The sequence below is a fragment of the Stylophora pistillata genome, chromosome 7 (genome assembly GCF_964205215.1).
Source record: "Stylophora pistillata chromosome 7, jaStyPist1.2, whole genome shotgun sequence".
Taxonomy (NCBI): domain Eukaryota; kingdom Metazoa; phylum Cnidaria; class Anthozoa; order Scleractinia; family Pocilloporidae; genus Stylophora; species Stylophora pistillata.
This window is the reverse complement of record NC_142525.1, coordinates 25,912,747-25,935,381: the sequence shown is the minus strand read 5'-3', so window position 1 is coordinate 25,935,381 and position 22,635 is coordinate 25,912,747. Positions and strand designations below refer to the sequence as shown.

The 22,635-nt window shown below is 39.8% G+C and overlaps 1 protein-coding gene and 1 long non-coding RNA gene across 2 annotated transcripts; one reads left to right on the top strand and one right to left on the bottom strand.

Moving 5' to 3' along the window:
- The first annotated feature begins 1,089 nt into the window (after window positions 1–1,089).
- Window positions 1,090–16,484, top strand: LOC111335568 (uncharacterized). Its single transcript, XM_022941507.2, has 2 exons — window positions 1,090–1,244; window positions 6,956–16,484. Exon 2 carries the CDS (start codon window positions 7,018–7,020, stop codon window positions 15,589–15,591), a length of 8,574 nt encoding a protein of 2,857 aa, XP_022797242.2. The 5' UTR covers window positions 1,090–1,244; window positions 6,956–7,017; the 3' UTR covers window positions 15,592–16,484.
- Window positions 16,485–20,474: 3,990 nt separating this feature from the next.
- Window positions 20,475–22,606, bottom strand: LOC111335644 (uncharacterized). The gene is made up of 2 exons (XR_002695371.2): window positions 22,355–22,606; window positions 20,475–21,891 (listed from the first exon to the last, which is right to left on the bottom strand). It is a non-coding gene; the product is annotated as an uncharacterized LOC111335644 (long non-coding RNA).
- Between the last annotated feature and the right edge of the window lie 29 nt (window positions 22,607–22,635).

Sequence of the window (22,635 nt, the reverse complement as noted above, 5' to 3'; positions counted from 1 at the left end):
TTTTCCTTTAGCTAAAATATCTTTGAAGTTGGAATGGAGCCCCTGTTGCGAACTTCCCTGTATGAACAATTGGTCCGACAACGGTATATTTTCATGCATGCGAAGACTTTTTTGCTACGCTGTACGGCCCATAAACTCTAGCCAAGGGCGAGCTTTCTTTGTTGATTACGAAACTCAAAAGGAAAATAAAAGCCACCTAAAAAAACATTTGATTTTAAACGAAAAACCGACGATCAAAACTAAAAACTAAAATATTACCAGCTAAGCTCGGTTGCAATGAAGTCCTGCAGAATTCTATTTTGGTCATAATCTGCTTAGCGGGTCGACAAACAAATTTACACAATGCCTGCAGATTGACACTAAAGGAGTGAGTTCTTTTGTGAAATGAAGCAGTAAAAAAACAGGGCAAACGAGATCAGAAAAGATAGCTTCAAATAAAAGTTCTTAAGTCGTTGATCTGCATTTTTATGCTCTTCTGGAAGAAATTTACCTCAATACTCTACATTGACTGGAGAATAGTTAATCACCCTCTGTTTAGTCACGTTATCGTTTATTAATATTTGAACTGTCAATCAAGTTATTTCTTGCTGATAATAAATTCAAATAACTAAAAATCAAACAAAGAAACACTTCAGTTAGTCATTTACGTCCTCATTTGCATAACAGCAGGTCAAAAGTTTTAAAGGGACAAATACGAAGGGTTTAAAGCTGAAAATTAAACGAAGGCTTGAAATATGTTCGTGTCAGATAACATGAGCTCAAAGTGGTCTATTCTAGCGGAATATGTTTTAGAGTTCTCTATTTGTGCTAATTAGATGACTGCGCTCGAAACTAAGATTTCAGAAAACCCTTAGTGTTTCTAACCATTGTCTTTAAATTACTCTATTAAAGAGCAAGTCTTTCGCAAGCCGCGACTGTATGAAAGCCCTTGGAAGGAAAAATTCTCGGAATGTTTTAGCTCCTCTGAGCTTTTTCAGCCTATTCAGTAGCGAGCGCTTCGATTGGGTTTTAAAAAGCAACCTTCTAGAATCCTTTTGTAATCATGGTCATCTCTTTGTCCCTTTTAAGCGACGCGGAACAGCTATAATAATAAATGCGAATTCTTCGCCATGTTTCTAGTTGAAGCTTGCCTTCAATCGAGCCTGTGGGAGACTTACGCAAGTTCTTCTCTGCGATTAACTGACTTCATACTGCGATTTCACCGATTGGCGCGTTATCACCAGCAAAGACAGTGTGCGTTTTGGGTAAGTTTGAACTTTTTAACAAACTATACTCTGCAGCAAGTTTCACTTAAACGAATCGGGGCGGTGGTAACCCCGTGCTTGACTCGTCTTAAGATCATTTCAGGCGACATTTTTTTTATCTCATTCATCAAATGCCACTAAAATTTCCTAATTTCCAATGTGAAAGTTCATAATTTGGTGTCCATAGAAGTACTTATCTAATATTGATCTCGCTTCTGTATATCACACTGGTTAGTTCGTCGAAACATTGGACGCCATCATGTTTTCCGATAAACCACATAAGTGAACAGCGCGGAAATGTTCGAACGTTCCAATTACTTCAGCCAAAGTCATCGTTAAGTGAAGATACCTGTCTATTGCATACCACCGCTAAGTTTCGCACGAAAACGTCACACCTTACGCTCTCCTGACAGAGCGGTAGATTCCTTTTAAGAAGTGTAATGACTTACCAAAGGTGTTTACATGTTTGCCATTATTGCTAATATGTGATAAGATTCTCGCGTTTGTTTGAAAAACTACGCTTGGTCGGATGACAAGTGCAAAATTTCTGCAGGGTGTATGATCAAGTACGACCACAGGGCTTACTTAATCAAATTTTCAAGTGTCGTGAAACCTCCAATATCTATCAAAAGTAATCGATTGGTAAAAAAGAGAAGGCCCTTTCAGTTTGAGACCTTAGTAAAAATTTATCTCTGCATCACTTTGATATTTAAGTCACTTGTAGCACTGGAAAGTTCTATGTGAGATGTTTTAAAGTCTATTCATTTTCCTGTCACAAAGAATTTAACACAATAAATGATCAAAACTTCTGGAAGAATCTCGCTTTGGAACTTATAAACTTCGAAGAGATCTCGAGAACTATCATGTTTAAATTCCTAGACGTATGCACTCAAGATATTTTTGCAAGGAATAAAACAATGACTTTTCGATATTTTCTCGGGATAGCTATTGATAACTTCTGAAATTACGAAAGTTTCTATTGTGCAAAGGACAATAACACACATTCTGTTTACGCTTAACGAAAACCTTCGTTAAGTGCACCCGCTTCTTCCTAAAACAATGGATACTCTTTCCTCTTCAACTGAGTAGAGTTCGTTTGGTCAGAGTAACAAATAGTATGATCCAGATATGAGATATTTTTTATCGAGATATGAGATATTTTTTATCGAGATATGAGATATTTTTTGTTTGAAGTTCGATGGTTTTCTGAGTCGACGATGCTAAACACATCACGCGTATGCATTTGCTTTCTATCTTAAAGTAAAAAAAAAAAAAAAACTTTGCAAAATCTGGTCGCTGGTAAAGATTTTTTCCTTTCCACAACTGCCATTTTCACAAACTTTGCGATAAAATTGTGTGCGAGGCGTCATGTTGCGGTTAAAAAACTTGAGAGTATATGCCAATACTGGGTCGATACGTGTTTATTCTAATGGTAATGATTGTCGTTGCTTTCAACCGAGTTCTTATGCAATCCTTTCACTGAAGCCGCTTGGCCAACACTAGTTATTTGCTTGAACGCGTCGGAAGAAAGTCCAAACGAAATGGTGCAGTTGAAAAAGCAGTGAGCTTCAACAAGAGATTTAGTTTGCAAAATAACACGGACTTTTGATAGCTGTAAGGATTTGAATCATGCGATGTTATCGAAAATCATTCATTGGAACCTTTTTGAAGCTCGACAAATGTTTCTAAATAACATTCAATCTATCACGAAGACGCCTTGATACGACTTTGTTTTGCTTCAACTTGTTTAAATCACAAAATTAGCTAACTACTCCCTACAATTCCGGTTAGATTTCCACTAAGGCAAGTTCAACAAAAGGAAAAAAAAGCGATTTCATTTCCCTCACAATTGTATGATACTCGAGATAGTTCGCCTGAAAGAAGGGAAAATTACGATCTGACATCGCTAGACAATTCTAACGATGAAGTGCGAGAGCAAAGTCCTGTGATGTAATTAGGTCCACACCACAGAGTCCAAAAAATTGTATTCATGTTATATATGATCCTTGTTTCATCGTCCAACTCGATCTAGTGACGCTGTACTAGGTTTCATGGCATCTCGAAAACCTGTTAGCTCAAAAAAGACGAATTAAACGGTATCATTGATCAATGGGGCCTCGACAACTAAAATTCGGCATTTACCTAAAATAGCGAGAACAATTTTGCAATTCAAAAAGAATAATTTATATTCTGTCGCTTCTTTAAAGATTACGTCTCTACTTCTTTCAATTTCTCTTATTGAGCTCTCACATTCACGCCCTCAGACACAGTTGCGAATGGAATCCTTGCTTTTAGCCACATTCGAATGCCCGTGGACAGTTCTACGCACTGATAAACAATATACAATGGCGATGCGTGCAGATCGACTTTTAAAAAGAAATCACGAAAAAAAAGCACGGAAGCTCAAAAGAATATCACGGAATCCACAAGAGCTTTTTGAGCTGACATAGAGCGCAAATGAGATCAAGGTTGATTATTCCACGCAAAACCTTTTGAACTCGTTTCTCTCTACTTCTTTCACCATACTGCAAAGAATTTACATCGTTAACATACTCCCTGATCAAACAATCAGCTCACGTGGAAAATAGTTTCTCGCCGTTCTCGTGGTCACTGAATCGTTAAATTATTGCAATTTCACTTAACTAGTCAGGCTTATTCAGCAGAGCAAACTCTGCAGAATGTAGCTGGCAAACTAAGATGAATTTTTAAATAGGATTCGAACCGGGTATTATTGCTTATAATTTATCATAAGACAAATCGTCAGAGTACTACATCCAAATTTGCCTCCCGAAAATAGAGCTCAAAATACGCAGTTCTACACAGATAAGTCAACTGCTGTCAACGTAAAGAATAAAAACAAACAGAGAGAAAATGCTTCGAGACAAAAAAAGAGAAAAGCACGTATATTTAGCTTAAAAAAGCAAAAGTAACAATATTTACCAAAATCACGGGCGATGCTCGTCCTCGAGTATTTAACGCCCCGACCTTAAGCATGATCACAGAATTGGGCAGGAAAGCTAAGATCGAAAGGAAAAAACAGTACTACATGACAAAAATCGTTGTAAGGACGGGATTTCAGTTACCGAAATTTTTTTAATTTTTCAGGTAAAACTAAGAATTGCCATTTAGACTACAGTTTCCAAGAAAAAGTTTTGTAAAATATTGAAACGGGCGTGAGTTATTTAGAAAAACGTAAAATTGGACTAAATTCTTTAACCAAAATGTAAATTGTCAATTTATCACCATAAATGCCTCCCGGGGTACTTTGCACGGCTAAACATCCTAGTTCTTAAGTTTCGATCGCGTGAACAGCTGATTTCAGTTGCACGAGGTGGTCTATCTGTCTGCGTTTAAAACGAGATTGTGAGCGGGGAAATACAACAAAGGAGAAGATTAAGTCAAAAGGTTGAAAGTAAAAAGCAAGCGTGGCTGAAAGCGAAAGAAACTAAGAAAATTTGACGAGGAATGGCTAAAAAATCTCACCGAAATAGACGGTGATAGCGCTCGTAGTTTAGGGACTTTTGGCGATCTCCGCTGTTTGCAGTCGAACAGCAACTACTGACCCTTCACCCTCAAGATGACATTAGTAAATCTCCTTACCGTCGGCCTCACGATTCTTAGTGCGGAGAATTTGGTATTGGATCAAGTAATGTTCCCCCAATTGATATTTCTCTTTATTCTCATTACTTAGCTGCTTGATATTGTATTGATATTGTAAGGAGAAATTCTGTCTTGGTCACTCATGGGAATTTAAGGGTTAATGAGTTTGCTACATCGTGCTTACACCGCCTTTAAGGTAAAAAAATAACTTAAAATCAAATTTACCGGCCAGCGAATTGAACTAGGGTATGTCACGGGCAAAAACATGCTTTTGCTGAGAGTCCCCGAGATGCCTCTGCGTTTCTATTGGCGGTCGGTATTTCCAGTTTTCAGTGTCGACAAAACTTGACGTGCTTGACAAGGCTTGAAATGTGGGCAAAACTTTAAGAAGCAAAAAAACCTACTTAGTTTTCACACAAACGTGCCTTCTTTGGACGAACAACTTCGCGAACTGTCTTTCAATTTGGTCAGCTTTTTCCCAAAATACCGACCTAAAATAACTGTCTGAGGGAATTCCGTTGCTCGAAATTAATCTCCCTTAATGGCTTCCAAAATAACGCATATGAGTAAACTTTGAGAGGTAAACTTGACAGAAAAATTGCGAAGCAATCAATTAGATTATCGAGAAATCCCAACACTGTTTGGAAGACCAACCCCTCCGGATTGAAATTGAGCGGAAGTTCATTTGTGCGGTCAAATATGATACTCGATTGATCAGTAGCTCAAAGAAACATCGTCCGTTTCGAGTTATCGCGCCTGAATCAGTTTATGATTAGATCAAGCTAAAGCAAAATTTTTTTTCAAGGCAGTGCATTTCATAATCTTTCCAAGAATTGATGGAGTATGGTGGTTACCTTTTAACAGCGCGTTAACAATTTTTTCGCGAAGAACACTCGCGCAGGTATACCGTCTCCTTAAGACAGTGAATCGAAGTCACAGAATTTGAAACCATCTTCCCCTACATTTTCCGCATGTGGGGACAAAATAATTCGCTACTTAACCCCTTCAATTTCCCAGATCTGATTGATAATTCTCCGCCCTTCTAGCTGCTACACATTTCCTTATAAATTAGTTACGAGAATTTGGTAATAAATCAAGAGAACTTATACCTGATACGATTGAATATTCTCATTACTCGTTTTCTTCATAATGTATGGATATTATGGGAGAAGTTAAAAGTTAATCTCTTCTAGAAGTTGATGGGTCCAAGAAATTACCGCGCAGTACAAGAAATCGTCGTTTTGATAAACTCAAAATTAATTACAACTATTTAAAGTTTTTTGACAAACACTGGGCAAGCGTCCGTTAGAAAACCAATTTAAACAGAGGAAGTCTCGAATACAGAAGAGATATTTCTGACGCATACTTTGGTGGAAAGGTGTCAACTTTCACGGGAAACAAATAAAAAAAAAGAAGAAATTGTGATATTTTATTTGATTCATCGTATCGACAAGTTAGTCCGAAGGTTACCCCAGGCAATCGTTCAATTTGCTTTAATATTTAGAGCAATTTTCAATTGAGTGTCAAAAATAATCCATGATTGTTTTGCTTTAGCTTTACTTCGCTATACTTCGCTATATTCCGGATTGGTCGAGAAAACTCTCGCCAAACCAAACAGATTCAAAACTAAAACTAATCGTTGCTTAATCACTCGCGTTTTCCTGCACTTCAGGCAATTTTTTTGTTTTTACCTCAAATTCTGATTGGTTCCTCGCTCCTCCGTTCCTATGATTGGCTGTTGTGATTGCTAATCGCGACTAGGTCACTCGCATTTTCCTGCGCTTCAGGCAGTTTTTGTTTTTACTTCGAGTTCTGATTGGCTCCTGGTGATATTTTCCTTGCTATAATTGGCTGTTGTGACTGCTTTTCTTTGGTTTTGTGACACTCAATTGAAAAACGCTCTAGTAGCCCCTCCAAGGAGAACTTACACTCTTAAGAGCCCCGCACCAAAAGCGTCAAGGCTGTTATAGCAAATAAGTTTTCGCTCTTAGGTCAAAATCGGTGATACAAAGATTATTGACCACACCTCTCGAAAAAATAAAAAACTGTACCGACGTTGTATCCAGAAAAAACGTAGAAGGGTATTAATAATTCAACATTTACAATTGCAGTTTTTTGACGATCTCATCTTTTTGCAAGTAAAGGAAGGCTTCGCTCAGCTAGGTCAGGCACCATGTCTACCCGGCGCAAAGGTTCTGGAAGGACGTTGCCCTCAAATCCAACTTCAACAATTGTCAAGGATGAGCAATCTGGAATCCTTATGGTAACAGAGGCCAATCAAGAGTTGGCTGACGAATACGAAAGATTGTTAAAAGAGCTTGAAGAAATGAAGAGATGCAACGACAAAATCGAGCTTAAGTACCAAGAAGTCCAGAAAGAAAATGTCAAGACTAAAAGACAAATGGAATTATCCACGGAAAAGTATAATCGAGAGAAAGATAGCCTGACGCGACAGAAGGAAGATCTTAACACTGTAAACGAAAAATTGCGCAAAGAACTCCGCGAGAAGAGCGGCAAGATCGGCGACTTGCAGAAGGTCTTAGTAGAAAGTCAGAAGAAGGCTGACTCGTGCAAGGGGGAGTTGCAGACCAAGGTTAAGCAGGTTGAGAAGTTGGAAGCCATTATTAATGATCTTCAGAACCACACCATCCTAGAGCTCAAACAGAAGGTTAATAGGTCTGAAGCTGCCCTGGAGGTCCTTCAGAAGAAAACCAACCAGCTTTCGGCGGAGCTTGATCAGGCTGAAGACCAGCACGAGGAGGATGAACACACCATTGAAAAACTACGCCAGGAGAAGAACGAGTTCGTCGAAAAGCTAGCCAGGGCCGAGAGCGAGATAAGAATGGCCGAGGACGCCCGCGAGAAGGCAGAAAATAACTTGTCCAACTTGCAAACCTTAGAAAAGTCACTTCGAGACAAGAACAGCCAACTGGAGGCAGAACTACGTGCTGATGAAGCAAAGATAAAAGATCTAGAAAACGAATTAAACAGGCGGCTTTCTGAACCAGTGGAGAAGAGTTACAACATCACAGTGGTAGAGTCTCAGCCTGTTCTTGAGTCGGCGCCACCTATGTTGTCGTTCGGTGATGAAATGTATAAAGACGAAAATGAAATTCTGAAGAAAAAATTGCAAGAAGTAAATGAAAAGGTCACGCGCCTTGAAGGAGAAAACTACGATTTGAAGGGGAAACTCGATGCAGCCTCTAAGGATATAAACAAGCTGGAGAAAAAATATGAAGACGAAAATCGGGAAAAAAACAAGATTTTAGCACAGCTTGAGAATGAAAAGGGAAATTATGGACGATTGAAGAATGAGTACAATGACCTTAAAAGCAAGCTGGCCAAGGCAGAAAGGACCATTGATCATGACAAAAAAGAAATGGGCAAGAAAGACAAGATCATTGAAGATCTAAAGATGCGAGATGAACAACTAGAACGAGATATTGCTGACCGAGAAGACACCATTGCCAAGCTTGAGCTGAAGATAGTGCAGTTGGAAAAAGAGATGGAAAAGCTTCATGAAAACACTTTAGAACATCAAAGAAAATATGGTGATCTGGACAGCGATTACAAAGTCAATGTAAAAGAGAAAGAAGCCGTTGAAAGAGATCTTGACAACGTCTCCATAAGAATCGGAGAGCTGGAGAGTAAGTTAAGAGAATCAGAAGAAGAAAAGAACTACTTGCAAAAAGAAAATGCTGATTACCGACAGAGGTTGTCACGATTGGAAGACGACTTGGACACTACTTCCAAAGACAAAGTTGTGTTTGAGTCCCAAGTCCAAGACTGGTCCAACCAAAGTAGCAAGCACCGCAAGGTTGCTGATAATATGAGGAAGAAACTTGCTCAAGCTCAGGAAGAGGCAGGGCAGTACAGGAAAGATTTGATTCAGAAGAACAACCAGATTGAAGAGCTCAACAGCAAACTGACCGAACTAAAGTCACAGTACGAGAAGTGCCTGGCAGACCTCTCCAGTGCTCGCGCCGACAACGACTATAAAGATGATGAAATGAAGCATTTGAATAAAAAGATGGACAGCCAAGACAACGAAATCGGCAAGCTTCAAGCTCAGGTAGAAAAGGTAACTAAAGAAAGAAATAATGCTGAAGTTGAACTTGCTGGCCTTCTTGAAAAGCTGCAGCATATGGAACCAAAACGGGCAGGTGGTGAGGAAGTGTTCAAACCAGTTGAAGTGACATACACGATGAGCCAGCCACAAGACTTTGACAACGAATCAAGAGCTCTACGTCAGAAGATCTACGAGCTTGAAAATGAAAACAAAAGATTGCAAAACGTTGAAGACCACCTTAACAGCGACAACAAAGACCTCGAAAATAAGATTGCTTCCTCGCAGAGAGAGCTGGACGCTCTAAGGGCAGAAAACGAAGACTGGGAGAAAAAAGCAGCAGAAATGAGGAGCAAAATCAATGCTTTGGAGAAGGAAGAAGACGAGCTTATGGACACCAATACTGACTTGAGGGAGCGGTTAGAGGACTTGGCCCCACAAGTAGAGAAGCTTTCGAAGAAGGTGGAGACCCTGACTCTTGAACGCGACAACCTGAAGGAATACCTCAGTCAATCGAACACGAAACTCACTCAGAGTAAAGAAGACTACAACAACAAAAATCTTGATTTATCAGAACAGATCAAAGTCAATTCTACGCTTGGAAAGGCTATGAAGAAGCACGAAGCTTCTTTAGAATCGTTGAGCAAAAAATGCAAGGACCTGGAAGAAGAACTAGAGAACTTGCGTCCTGAACTAAGGGCGGCATTGGCAAGAAATGAGACACTAAGCGCTGAGAACAAAGAATTAGATTCTCGTAACAAAGTGCAGAAACGCAAGATCGACGACTTACAAACCGATCTACGAGAAGAAATTGATGCAAAAGAGCTGCTTCAACAAGATGTTGATTCTTTGTCGTACAAGTTGAACATCGCTGAGGCAAACAACAAGGCTTTGATAAAGCAAAGGAACGATTTGCAAAGTCAAGTTGATGACTTGGAAAACAAACTACGTAAAATGAAACCAGAGCTTGAACAGTGTCGTAACAAAATGAAGGAGAAAGATCGTATCATAAGCCGTTTGGAGGGAGATTTGAAAGACAAAGATTCACAGGTTAAAGCGCTGGAACGAAAAAATTCTACTCTGGAGGAGACAGTTAAGTCCTTGAGAAAAGAAGCGGAGGCTCATAAATGTGCCAATGACATCAACCGTAATCGCGTAAAGGAGCTTCAAATCCAGCTTCAGGAGATGGGTAACAGTATGCAGTCAGCTGTGGCGAATGTATCTGTCGTTCAGTCTGCACCTCCACAAAGCTTCAGGGAGGAAAGGATCCACAGTGTACCTGACGAAAGAGTTCACGAGTTGGAGACACTACTCAAGAAGAGTGAAGCCCGGGAAGATCAGTTGAAACAACAGCTTCAGCCCCTTGAAAAACGTCTTCCCAAAGCAGAAGCAGACGCTAAAAAAGCTCAAGAGAAAGTAATCGAGATTCAGCACAATATGAGTACACTGCAGAGGAAGCAAGATGATCTCAGAAAAATGCTAGACAGAAGTAATCGCGAAAAGGAGGACGCAAAAAGGGAGCTAATGGAGTCTCGAACAAAGATATCAGTTTTGGAAACCAAGTCCATAGCAGATGCAAATGACATTTCATCTTTACAAAGTCAGCTAGACCAAGCCCACCGCCGTCTAGAAGAGACACAGGAAAAGCTACTCGCCATTGATGAAGATCATGTACATCTCCGCCTGGCCTTAGATGTTCATGACAAAGAAAAGGAGGAACGAAATGCCCATGTTGGAAGACTGCAGGTGAAAAGAAGTGATTTGGAGCAAAGGGTCGAATTCTTGGAGTCTAGTTTGAAGTCAAGCCAAAACACCTGCGAGTCTTTAAAAGAGGAGAGGGCAAAGGCGCTGCAGGAACTGAATGAACTCCGAAGAACAACATTGACTGATTTAAAGAAAAACTTGACCCGCATGCAAGGAGAGAGAGATCGAGCTTTGGAAGACTGTAGGATAGTGACGTCGAAAGTAGACGATCTTGAAAATCAGTTGTCTGAGTCTGTGGCGATAAGAAAAGAACTTGAAAGAGACAACGACGATCTGGAGGCAGAAAAAAGACAACTGACGGAAGAAATCGAAACAAACCGTAAGAAGATTGAAGACCTGGAGGATAAAATCGAGGTATTAAACCTAGAACTTCAGCGAGACGAAAAAGATTTGGAGGAGCTGAGGGATGAGAAAAACAGGCTTGAAGATGAGAATGCAGATCTCCATGTCAAACTGGCAGAGAAGCAGGATGTCATCAATATCGCGCCTATGCAAGTCGCCAATGTTGAAACAACATACGCAGCAGCCCCGGGATTTGATTTCGGTTCAGATCCAGATGCTATAAGAGACCTTGAAGACGAAAATGCGGATCTCAAGGAAAAGCTGAAAAGGGGTGAAATGGAGTATGAAGTTTTATGCGAGCAATTGAATGATTACAAAAACAAGCTAGGAGATGCTGAAGGTAAAAACCACCGCCTCGACTCCAACCTTACATACTCGGAAAACCGTGTTAAGGAACTTGAAAAGAAACTACCAGAGGCTATTGACGAGCTCAATTTAGTCAACGACAAATATCAGTCAGCTGAACGCGAACTCGAGTTGTTAAAAGACGAACTGCACGATGCACAGACCAAGTTAAGTACTGCCGAGGCACAGCAAGCGGCTGGAGTTGCCAAACTGAGAGCACTACAACAGCAATTGGACGCGGCCCAGAAGGACCTTCTAGACAAAAATGACGACGTCATCGAAAAACAACGCAAAATAAACGAGCTCTACGCCATTCTAGAGAGCGGAGACAAAGACTCAGATCGCTTGAAGCACGTCATTGAGGAATTAAGGGAAGACGTTGACGTTAAGGACAGAGAGAACACAAAGCTACAAAAGGAGCTTCGTATTGCACAGGGCAACCTTGCCAAACTTCAAGCCATTTTGGAAGACATGGAAACGAAGTTGCATGATACAGAGCATCAGCGAGAGGAATACAAAATGAAGGCCGATGGGCTGGAGGTGGAGATTGAAATGAGGGATAAAGCTCTGGAGGAAGCACAACGTGAAGTGGATGACTGCAGGGATAAGCTCAAGGCGGCAAAGAAAGAGATTGATGCCTTGCGCAGTCAACTAAAGGAAGCCAATGTCAGCCTGAAGGCCGCCAACGACGAAAAGAGGATACTTGAAGGTAGAATCAAAGATCTTCAAGCAATCATAGAGCAGTTGAGGCAAGAGCTCTCAGGTAAGAGTTCTGCAGTTGTTCTTAAATCTGGAGCTAGCGATACGCACCTACAGGACCTCAATAACAAGCTTGCAGAGTCCCGAAAAAAATTCCAGGATATATGCAACGAAAAGATGAAACTCGAGTTAGCACTCCGAGACAAGGATATCAAAATTTCACAAGCGTCGGGTCCGTCCGATACATTACGTGAAGAACGAGACCGCCTTAAAGACGAGGTTATAAACCTGCAGGCTACTCTCAAGGAAACAAAGAAAAATTACCAGAGAGCTCAAAGGGATGTCGAAGATCTGCAACGCCAACTGGTGTCAAAGGACAGTGAAATCAAGCGTTTGGAAGATAAAATTGCCAAATTGCAGGATGAGAAAGAGAAACTTAACAAAGTTTGCGCTGACCTAGAGAGGCGAAACTCAGATTTGAAGGTCATTGACGAGAGGCTTAAATATGAGAAGAAAAAAGCAGAAAATGACCTTTCTTTGCTAAAGATGAAGTTTCAAGCCCTGCAAAATCAGCTGAACACAGTGGACGTTCCCAAACAGGCCCAAGATGTTGTAAGCAGGAAAAAGTATCAAGAGCTAGAAGCAAGCTGCCAAGATGCCTTGCGTGACAAGGAGAGGGCAAAAAGTGATATGACCGCTTATCGCACCAAGATGGCAAGGTTGGAAGCTGAACTGAACGAGCAAAAGAGGGAAAAGGATGTTTTGGACGATGAACTGCATAGATTAAGAAACAGCGAAGCAGAACTGAAAAACAAGCTACAAACATCAAGGGACAGACACAAGGAAGATAAAGACAAGATGTTGAAGTGGCGTCAAGATAATTTCTCGCCTCTGGAACAAGAACTTAAAAGAGCTAAAGGACTTATCACGAAACTCGAAAAGAAAACTGCAAGCCAGGAGCACGAAATCGCCGAGCTCAATGAAGAACTTGCTGATCGTAACAAGAGAATTGCTGAGCTGGAGGAGGAGCTCGAGAACCAGGATATCACCGATGGTAGACCTCTGGACTCAATTGATGTAAACATAAAAGGAGACCTTGAAGCACTTCAAAAAGCTATCGACGAGAAGGAGGATGCAGAGAAAGAAGCTAAAAGGCTTAAAAGCAAACTTTGGACCGTAGAGCACGATATGGACATTCTCAAGGCAAAAGAAGATCAACAAGAAAAGATGGTAACTGAAGTGAACAACATGAACGACAAGCTAAAAGACGAGATTAGACAGTTGAAAAAAGGCACTTGGGATCAGCAAGGATCCTATAACAAGCTCGTGAAAGAAAATAGTGAACTTCATTATCAAGTCAACACATTGACAGAGGACAAAGAAGAACTGGAAAAAGACATTCAAGAGCTACGCGACGAGCTGAAAGACGTTAGAGCCGAAAATCGAAGATTGATGGCAGAGAATAAGGAGCTAAAACTGGATCTACAGCAGCTAGAGCTCAAACTTCACGAGGCTGAACTAGGTCGTAAGATGGCACACGACGACAATGAGAAAATACGCGGTGATTTGATGCAGGCCCAAGGTGAGGTCGCTGATCTGAAAGACAGTTTGAACAGACCAGCTGATGACATCATCCAAGTTCAATCAGTGCAAGCAGTGGAAAGTGCCCCACCCATGATGTTTGACGAGGAGGTAGATGAAATAAAAAGAGAAAAAGACAAATTTAAAATCGAGTTAGAGGCGGCAGAGGATCAAGTTAAAATGCTGCAGATTGAACTAGACGACAAACAGAGCAGGAACGAACAAATTCAAGACGAATTGACGGAGGCCAAAAGAAGACTTAAAGAAAATGAGGCAGATATAAAGAGGCTGGATGCTGACCTCGATCATCTACGGCACGAGCTCGACCTGGTGAACCAAAATTATGATGACCAGTGTAATGAGAACAGAGTTCTGTTGGATGCTAAAGACAAACTTGAGGCAGATGCGAAGGACTTGCATACAGAAATTAAAAATTTGGAAGCACAGTTTCAAAAACTAGCTAAGGAGAAAGCTGACTTGGAGCGCGATTTGAAGAGGAGCAATAAGGGGACCATTGAAAGAAGGCCGTCGCGAGATCTTCACAATGAAAAGGAAAGGAGAATTAAGGAGTTGTCAGAAAAAGTTGCCCAGCTAGAGCGCGAAATACAGAAAGGTACTAAAGAATATTCTTTGCTGAGAGAAGAGAATGACGATCTGGAAGGGAAGATCAATAATCTGAAAGACGAGAACAACTTCCTCCATACCAGGATGTCCCAGCTGGAAAACGATGCCAAGAGAGATGGTAACAAGATCGACGAGCTTGTGAGAGAGATCCAAGAACTGCAAGATCAGTTAGGAAGACAAGGAGGAGGAGGCGATTCAGGATACGATGAATTGCTGATGGAGAAGAACAAACTTAACGACAGAAACAACAAGTTACAAAACGATCTAAACCAAGCCAAGCAAGACATAGCCGAGTATAAGAACCAAGTGGCTGAGTTGAAAAAACAACTGAACGACTTCGACGACAGCTCTAAGCAGCTTTCTGTGCAGATTACGAAGTTTGTGGGAGATCAAAGTGATACGCTCAGAAAGGAGGTCCAGGAGAAAGACGATAAAATTGAAAAACTGCAGCAAGAGAAGTTCGAAGTAGAAATGAAATTGGAACGTCTAAAAGAAGAAATGGAGGTAGGAAAATCTGCTCTCAGCGACCTCCAGAAGCAGAATGAAACCCAGAAGGAGTACATTAAGACCTTGACCGACGACAAAAACAAGCTTGACAATAGACTTATTGAAGAAATAAACTTTAGCAAGGTAAAGATTGCTGAGGTTGAAGCTGAACAAGACATTCTGAACAAAAAGCTTAAGGACAAAGACGACCTCATCAAGAAATATGATAAACAAGTCCAGGATCTGAGAGAACAGCTGGCTACATCTGTTCCCAGCGACCAGGCTTCCACAACTTTGATCATGGACGTAGACAAGCGACGAAAGCACCGCCAGCATAGTTTGATGCTATCCTACCAAGAAGGGTTAATGAACAGACCTGCGGGACTCTACCGCTCGACAAGTGAAAGCAGTCTTCCCAACGGAGACGTCTCTAGGTCAAGCGACCTCAGCAGGAGCGACTCAGAGCACTCCCAATTTGGTGAGCTTCTTAGTAAGGAGATCTCTCACGACAAACGAAGTGGCAGAACCAGTGAACCTCGAGATCACGTCGGTGAGACAGTAGAAGCTACCAATAAAGTCTCCACAGAGTCTGAACCTGACTACGCCGCCCAGCTGAGGAGCAGCACTCCAGTCTCAGAAGACAAAGACAATACAAGTGGAAGGAGACGATCTGACAGAACTTCAGGATCCCGTTATGGGGACCGCTACAGTACCCGAGACAGCAGCAGTAGAGAACAGGACCGCGACGCCGATACCAGCAGAAGCAGAGCATCTGACAGGGACAGGCGCACTTCAGATCGAACACGCGATCGAGAGAGATCCGAGTGCAAGCAAAATTGATTGTGGGAATTAAAGAACTTTTAAATCCGTTAGCTGTCACAAAGGTTTGTGAGACGTAGCAGCAGTATTATTAGAATATCGTTAGGCTTCCTTTTATAGCCTTGAATAAGCTAAAATGTTTTTATTTATATTGGTGGTGCATTAATTAGCAGCCTTTATCAGTCGTTACCGAAAAACGTGGTATTTTATTACTGAAACCTTTTACGGAAAGGCCTGTTCACCAGTAAGTTGACAAACTAAAAGGGTTGTTAGCTACTTTCAAAATCCTTAGGTCACTAAAGAGAGTAGATAATTGATAGTGACTTAGTCACGGTTGGATTATTTACCGTCGCTCAGTTGTCTTCATTAATTTTTTTTTCCTAGGATCCCCTCTCAAGTCTTAAGTTAGAAGAAATATATACTAAAGTGAGAAATTAGGCGTCGGAAATTTTTTCAGCTGTCACTGCGTAGTAACAATTCGGGTTGCTGATTGCTGATCATTGCTCAATTTATTAGAAGCTTGTTCGAAACATTTCAGCTTGTTTTTGAATAGATTAGCTTGTTTTGAATTAAATACTTCAATTTACAGCAACTTCACATAGCAGTGATCTCCAAAGTTTCATGAGGAGGAACATGAACGTGTGATTAATTGATACTTGCTTAAGTTGACAATTAATGCAGCATCTACAATGCCGACTTTCGGATTTTTCTTGATCGAGACTCGAATTACGATAACAGCAGCATATCGACCTTTGAATAAATTCAGCAAAAATGTAGCTTTGAAAGTCATTAATCCTATTAAGCTGATACGACCTTCAAAATCATTGAAGGCATCAAAGGCATTATTACTAAGTAGTAGTGTAGTTTTTCTGCTTTCGTTAATAAAATAAAGTTTCATGTTTTTGTATTTTAAATAGTGTGTGGCAAAAAGTTGATTATGCAAAGTTAGGCAAGGAGATTAATACCAACATCCGCAGTTTATCATCACTGCTGTAGGGAGACTGAAAGTACTTTCTGTTAATCCCATGATCCCTTGGGGTGACTAGCATCTGATGCCGTTTTACAATATTACCCTAAATCACACATTAAGGTCAGGAGAATAGAGGAAATGATCCTCAACAAAAGAAGCCCTTGATTGTTAAACAAATTCTCATTGTCAGAACCTTAGGAAATGTATAGAGAACAGTATGGAGAATATGCATACTGATGTTAGGGTGTAAAGGGTTGAAAAAATACTGCTTCCCGTGAAGAGCTAGAAATGGGACAGGAAAAAGGCCCTGGCTCCTCACCAGAAACTTACTTTTTTATTTGATTTTCTTGTCAAGTACAAAACAACACACAAATACCAGTTGGCTAAACATGTTTGGAATAGTGATCTAGGTTCCAAAATAAAATTGAAGTGCTTACAAAAAGAAAACCCAAAAAAAAAACCAATAAGCCAAAAATTGATAGGCGCTTTTCATTCCACCCTCCCGTGACCCCAAAGGCACAGGCATCACCAACAGTGTGCTCATGTAGAAGGTATAAACAGTGAATCTATCCTTTAAAAATTATTAGCAGTACATCAACAAGATAATTTATATGTACAGGAGTAATACACCTTCCAGAAGGTCAATGTTGTTGGGGAATATGGATAGAATTGCAGATGCGCCCACAAAGAAGGTGCAAACAGTTAATCTATCCATTAAAAAATAATTAGAGGTACATCAACAAGATGTTGCAATCCTTTTTTAAAGTTACAATTAGTTTAAACTAATCAGGATTTTAACATGGACTCTGGATGTACAGGTGTAATACACCTTCCAGAAAGAATCATGTAGGGGGAGTTGGAAGAATTGCTGGCAAATGAAAGAACTTACCAAAATCACAGTCTAATTCCTTAACTTCCCCATCCCCATGCTTAGTGGTTCTATGAGGAATTGAATTCACCTCTAAGAAGATGATGATTGAAAACATCTCAACAAAAAAAGTTACTGTGAAAATGAGTTTGTCCTGGACTTAGACCAAAAGACAATTTTTCTTTTGGAGATTAATTAGGCACGGTTTACAGACACTTAACCCATTGACCCCTTGGAGTAACTTGCCTTTAATTTCTCCTTACAATATCACCCCTGAATCACACATTGGGGGGGGGGGGGGGGGGGTTGGGATTTTCGGTTTTAGGGTTTTGACTGTTTTTGGATCGGTTTTTCGATTTTTGGGCCAAAAAGGTTCAGTTTATCGGTTTTGATGTTCAGGGCGGTTTGCGGATTTTATGTGTTTTTGCATTTGGTTTTCGGTTTTCATGAAAACTCAGATGCAGTTTTCGGTTTTTCTTTTTTGACCCCTTGAAAGGTGAAAATGTGACGTTTTTGTCAGGTTTGCATGCAGTTTTCGGTTTCGCTGCCTTTTTTCATCGGTTTTTCGATTTTGGAGGTTTTTTTCTCCGGTTTTGCGGTTTCCCAGAGGCCCCAATGCCCCCTCCATTAGGGTCATGACAGTAAAAGAAATGATCACCAACTTAACAAGCTCTTGATTGTTAAACAAATTCTCCTTGTTCACACTTAGGGAAATATATATAGAACTGTATGGAGAAATAATTATACATGTTATTGTTATGGTGTAAAAGATAAACTCATCCTTAAGCTGTTTGATTCATAACCACTACTGCAATGTACAGAAATTTTAATACCTCAAAATGGCCCACTTTTTGCATGCCAAGGCACTTTGGAAGCTCTCAAGTCATCAAGACTATTCTACCAAAGCTAAAGAATGCCCAAAAGGTGACCCAGTCAGTTAATGACAATAAAACATTTTTGACAACTACTTCACCTTGGAATTTGCAAGCACCAAGAAAAATATCAGTAACATAGTGGTTCTGTGACTTCTTTTAAGTGGTAATTCTCAATAAAGAAAGAAGAGAAATCTTAAAAGTCAATAAAGATGTTAGAAAGCAATCCTTGCGGTAATGAACACTACTTATGCGAGGATCACTTTCATACATTTCTTAAAAACCGCAGTACACATATATGATTTTCACATATTCAAATTCAAAGATCTTTGTCCTTAGAAAGCATGGTATTTTTGATATTTCACAAAGAAACATGTATCGCAGCCTGTATATTAAAGTATTTATAGGCAAAATGTTAGTATTTTGATTGACTTAGAGTATATAACAGATACTCCCATTTATACAGTTCAGTTTCTGATGCAAAACAGTAAGCCACCAAATTTTGACAGATAAAATACTAGCTATATGAACCTAATGGCCCATTACAACTCAGGTTTGGTCTGGTTCCTGTGGCATTGAGTGATAAAAAGAGTACTTATGATGCACGATCCTCACAGTAGAGAGCACTATTTATGCAATGGCGAAAATCAGACTTGAAAAAACATTTAGTAAACCTGTGATTTATCACACGGGTTTATTACGAATCAACTAAACGGCCTGCTCCCAGTTGGCTTGTTAGCTCAATTGGTAGAGTGCTGCACTAGTATCGCAGAGGTCAGTGGTTCGAATCCCATACAGGCCTGATTTTTTTCAGGTCTGATTTTCGCTATTGCGTGAATAGCGCTCTCTACTGCGAGGATCGTGCATCATACGTATCTACAACTGCAGTTCAAAATATATGAACTTCATATATTCATTGTATCCAAAAAGAGAACTGGCACCTGTCCTGAATTGCAAGTCAGTCCACTGTAGATCTACTCTGCCCTCCCCTGCAATTTTATCAGGTTTCTGGATAGTTGGCCAGTACTTATTCATACCCCATGAAGGAGTGGGGCATTGTGGATGAAAAGCTTCAGAAACATAAAAAAATTGACCCACTTAGGCACCAGTATGCACATCAATAGGGTAAAGGCTGATAGTTTCGAAAGAAACTGTTTGAGGCTGCATTGGTGGGAGTAACGAAATAATTTGGATATATCAACACAGTTGAAATGGTAAATTGGCCACCGTAACGATTACAAAAGCTGACGTTTCGAGCGTTAGCCCTTCGTCGGAGCGAATGGGGCATCAATAGGGTACTCTGCTTCCTCCTTGATGTCTATAATAATACATTTGACAAAAGATGGCTCAAGACCTGAAGCTAGTGAAAACGTTTTGAGGGCACAAGATTTGAAGGATTTATGAAATAAAATAAGAATGCAAGTTATAGCCACCAAAAACTAGTCCTCTGGGGGAGCACAATAACTTAACTAGAATGTGAGGGGTTTGAATAGGCAAGGGCTCGCTGCAATCAAACATGACTCAGCATTCTATTTACTACTCTTTATTGCACACGTGAAGAAAAAGTCTGGAGTAAATTGAGGGAAGGACCAAAAACAACCTTTACAATTATAATTAACAATTATTCCACAAGCGCGCATTGGATATGAGATGATAGATAGCCAACGAGGCGCGTAGCGCCGAGTTGGCTATAATCATCTCATATCCAACAAGCGCGAGTGGAATAATTGTTTTATTAAAAAAGTTAAATTAAATTATCAAATTTTAATAAATTTTTAGCTCCCTTTCAATTTTAAGCTGACACGTACGCTTGCCATATTTGTAGATTATGGTATATTGGCTGATATACCATTATGGCTAAGCCAATAAAAAGTCTTGAATTGCATTATCCAATGATCTAGTTTTTAATAATATAAAATATAGGATGGAAAATAAATGTGAAGATACTATGAGACAAAAACTTACCAAGTCCTGAGGGAATATACATATACATGATGCAAAAAACAGGACACACTGCAAAAAGGGGCATGAAACATGATATATAAAGGGCCATGTAATTTGCATGAATTAGTGCAAAAATAATGGTACAGAAATGATACAAGTCATGTAAAAAGAGATAAGAATAAGCTTAAATTAATGCGTGCAGTATGGTATCCCTGTGTATTATGTGTACGTACGTCATGTGACTAGCACATGAGGAGAGATCCGCCATCTTGATTAAAAAAGACCTGTCGTTCTGTTGACATTTATATTTGTCTTATCCTGCTTCTTCCTATAATATTACAATGTGTGCATGCAAAAAATAAATAAATAAAACCTATATGCAAGATAAAACAAAAATCACACATTCACATTCACCACAGCAGGGCTTTAAACTAATTCTTATTAGATACTCTTAAAAGATACTCAACATATGACTTATGAAATTGTCATGATTGAAGGAATTCCACAGGCTTGATCACCTTTTCCATCTTTTAACCCATATCTCTGGTATACAACAATGCTTTAGGAAATTTGGGCCAAAAACTCTCTACAAAGTAAATGGTCTGCATCTGAATAACTTATCCATGTTTACAGTAGTTTAAAAACTACCGGTACTGTAAAAACTTGTGTATATACCATACTTAAAATTTCAAGTATGATTTTTGAGCCTTCTTTTCACCCTCTAACCCCCAGAAATGATTAACTTGTAACTTATCTCTTTCACATACAACTGGATGATATTATCATCCAGCAAACAGGAAAAGAGAAAACCAAAACCTTTCTGGCAGGTAGATGTTGCTACTTTGATCTACCACCAAACTCTAGCAAATAATTCACAAGGAAATGTGTGACAGCTATAGTGGGGAGGGTTAACAATCAAATCTTCAAGGTTAAAATGGCTGTCAAATTGACCTTTATCTTAGATTAATTCAAGAAACTGCTTTCCACACCTGCATTCAGTGAAATTAAAAATGGAACACATTTTTTGTTCGATCTTGAACAAATGAAACAATAACACAGGACTGGTGTAAAATTCTCTGAGGAAAAATGACCCAAATTGTAATAATATTCAGTATATTTATTATACTATAAACTCTTTTAATCTTTTGCAAATGCATTGACCCTGAGCTATCCTGATGACATTCTACTTAGGTATTTTAAAAAATGACTCTCAGACAGACATCAAAGCATATTTAATCAAAATAACTAATTATATACTACAAATGGCATGGTAGTAGCTTAATTGTTGTACTGAACTGGTGTTTTTGGGCAATGATAAGAATTAAACAGCTGCAAGCAGCCACAACCCCTCTTTGACTCTTCAACCTGGGTGTAGGGGACAAGTCTCTCCAAGGAGTACCACAAGACTAACTGACTCTGCCCATATTTCTCTAACCCTATAGAATGACTGTGCAAAATAAAACAGTCCATTTGACAGACCTGTCTAGATTTCCTTGCTCGCTTTTAAACCTAATTCCCAGAAGAGATTGACATGTAACTCCTCTGTATCATTTCCATACATTATCCAGCCAAGAGGTGATGAGAAGATTCAAAGTTACCAGGTGTATGTTGTTGTCTTCATCCAACACCAAATTCTTGTTATCTATTTACAAGGAAATGTGTGGCAGCTAGAGGGAAGGATTTAAGAGTCAGTTCTTGGGAGCTAAAGGGATTAGTTGGAGTGAGACCTTTTTTTGATAGAGGCGACACGTTTACAGCAAGACACTTGTCAGAAAGATCAAAGAGTTAATAAAATTGACAAAATAGCAAGGTTTTCATCATGATAAGGTCACTGTCAGCCTCACTTCAATTCAAAGGCATGGCAACAAAGCACTCAGCTGCTAACCCTTTGACTCCCATGAGTGACCAAGAGAGAATTTCTCCCGACAATATCAAGGGGACAAGTTATGAGAATAAAAGAAAGTCAGTTAGGGGATTATTAGCTGGTCCAAACTAAATTCTCACAACTTACATCATAACAATTGTAATGCAAACCGTAAGGAGAATTACTATTGAGATCTTGAGAGTAAAAAGGGTTAAGAAATGAAGAAAAACAGAAAGTTGAGGAATTCCCCTCTTAATGGTTCGTACCTGCACAAGGTGTCGCACAAGGTAGAATATTCTTGAGCGTTGATAACCATCGTCATTAAAGCTGTAGCTGTACAAGCACAGTTTCCCATGTCAGCTGCATTTGAACTGATAGAAATTTCAAACCTCTGCTGGAATATACCAGGTGCCGTGACATTTCTGCAGGATTCTCTTTCGATAAAATGCGATATTTTCGGTCCATGTAGGGGAGAGCCCGCAGTGTCAGTCGCTTACAAAACAGTTTACGTTTCTAGTTTGTAAATTTAAAAGGCCTGGCTACTAAG

What these genes read in the sequence shown, in the direction of transcription:
- LOC111335568 (XM_022941507.2), top strand. Translation starts at nt 7,018, where the DNA reads ATGTCTACCCGGCGCAAAGGTTCTGGAAGGACGTTGCCCTCAAATCCA.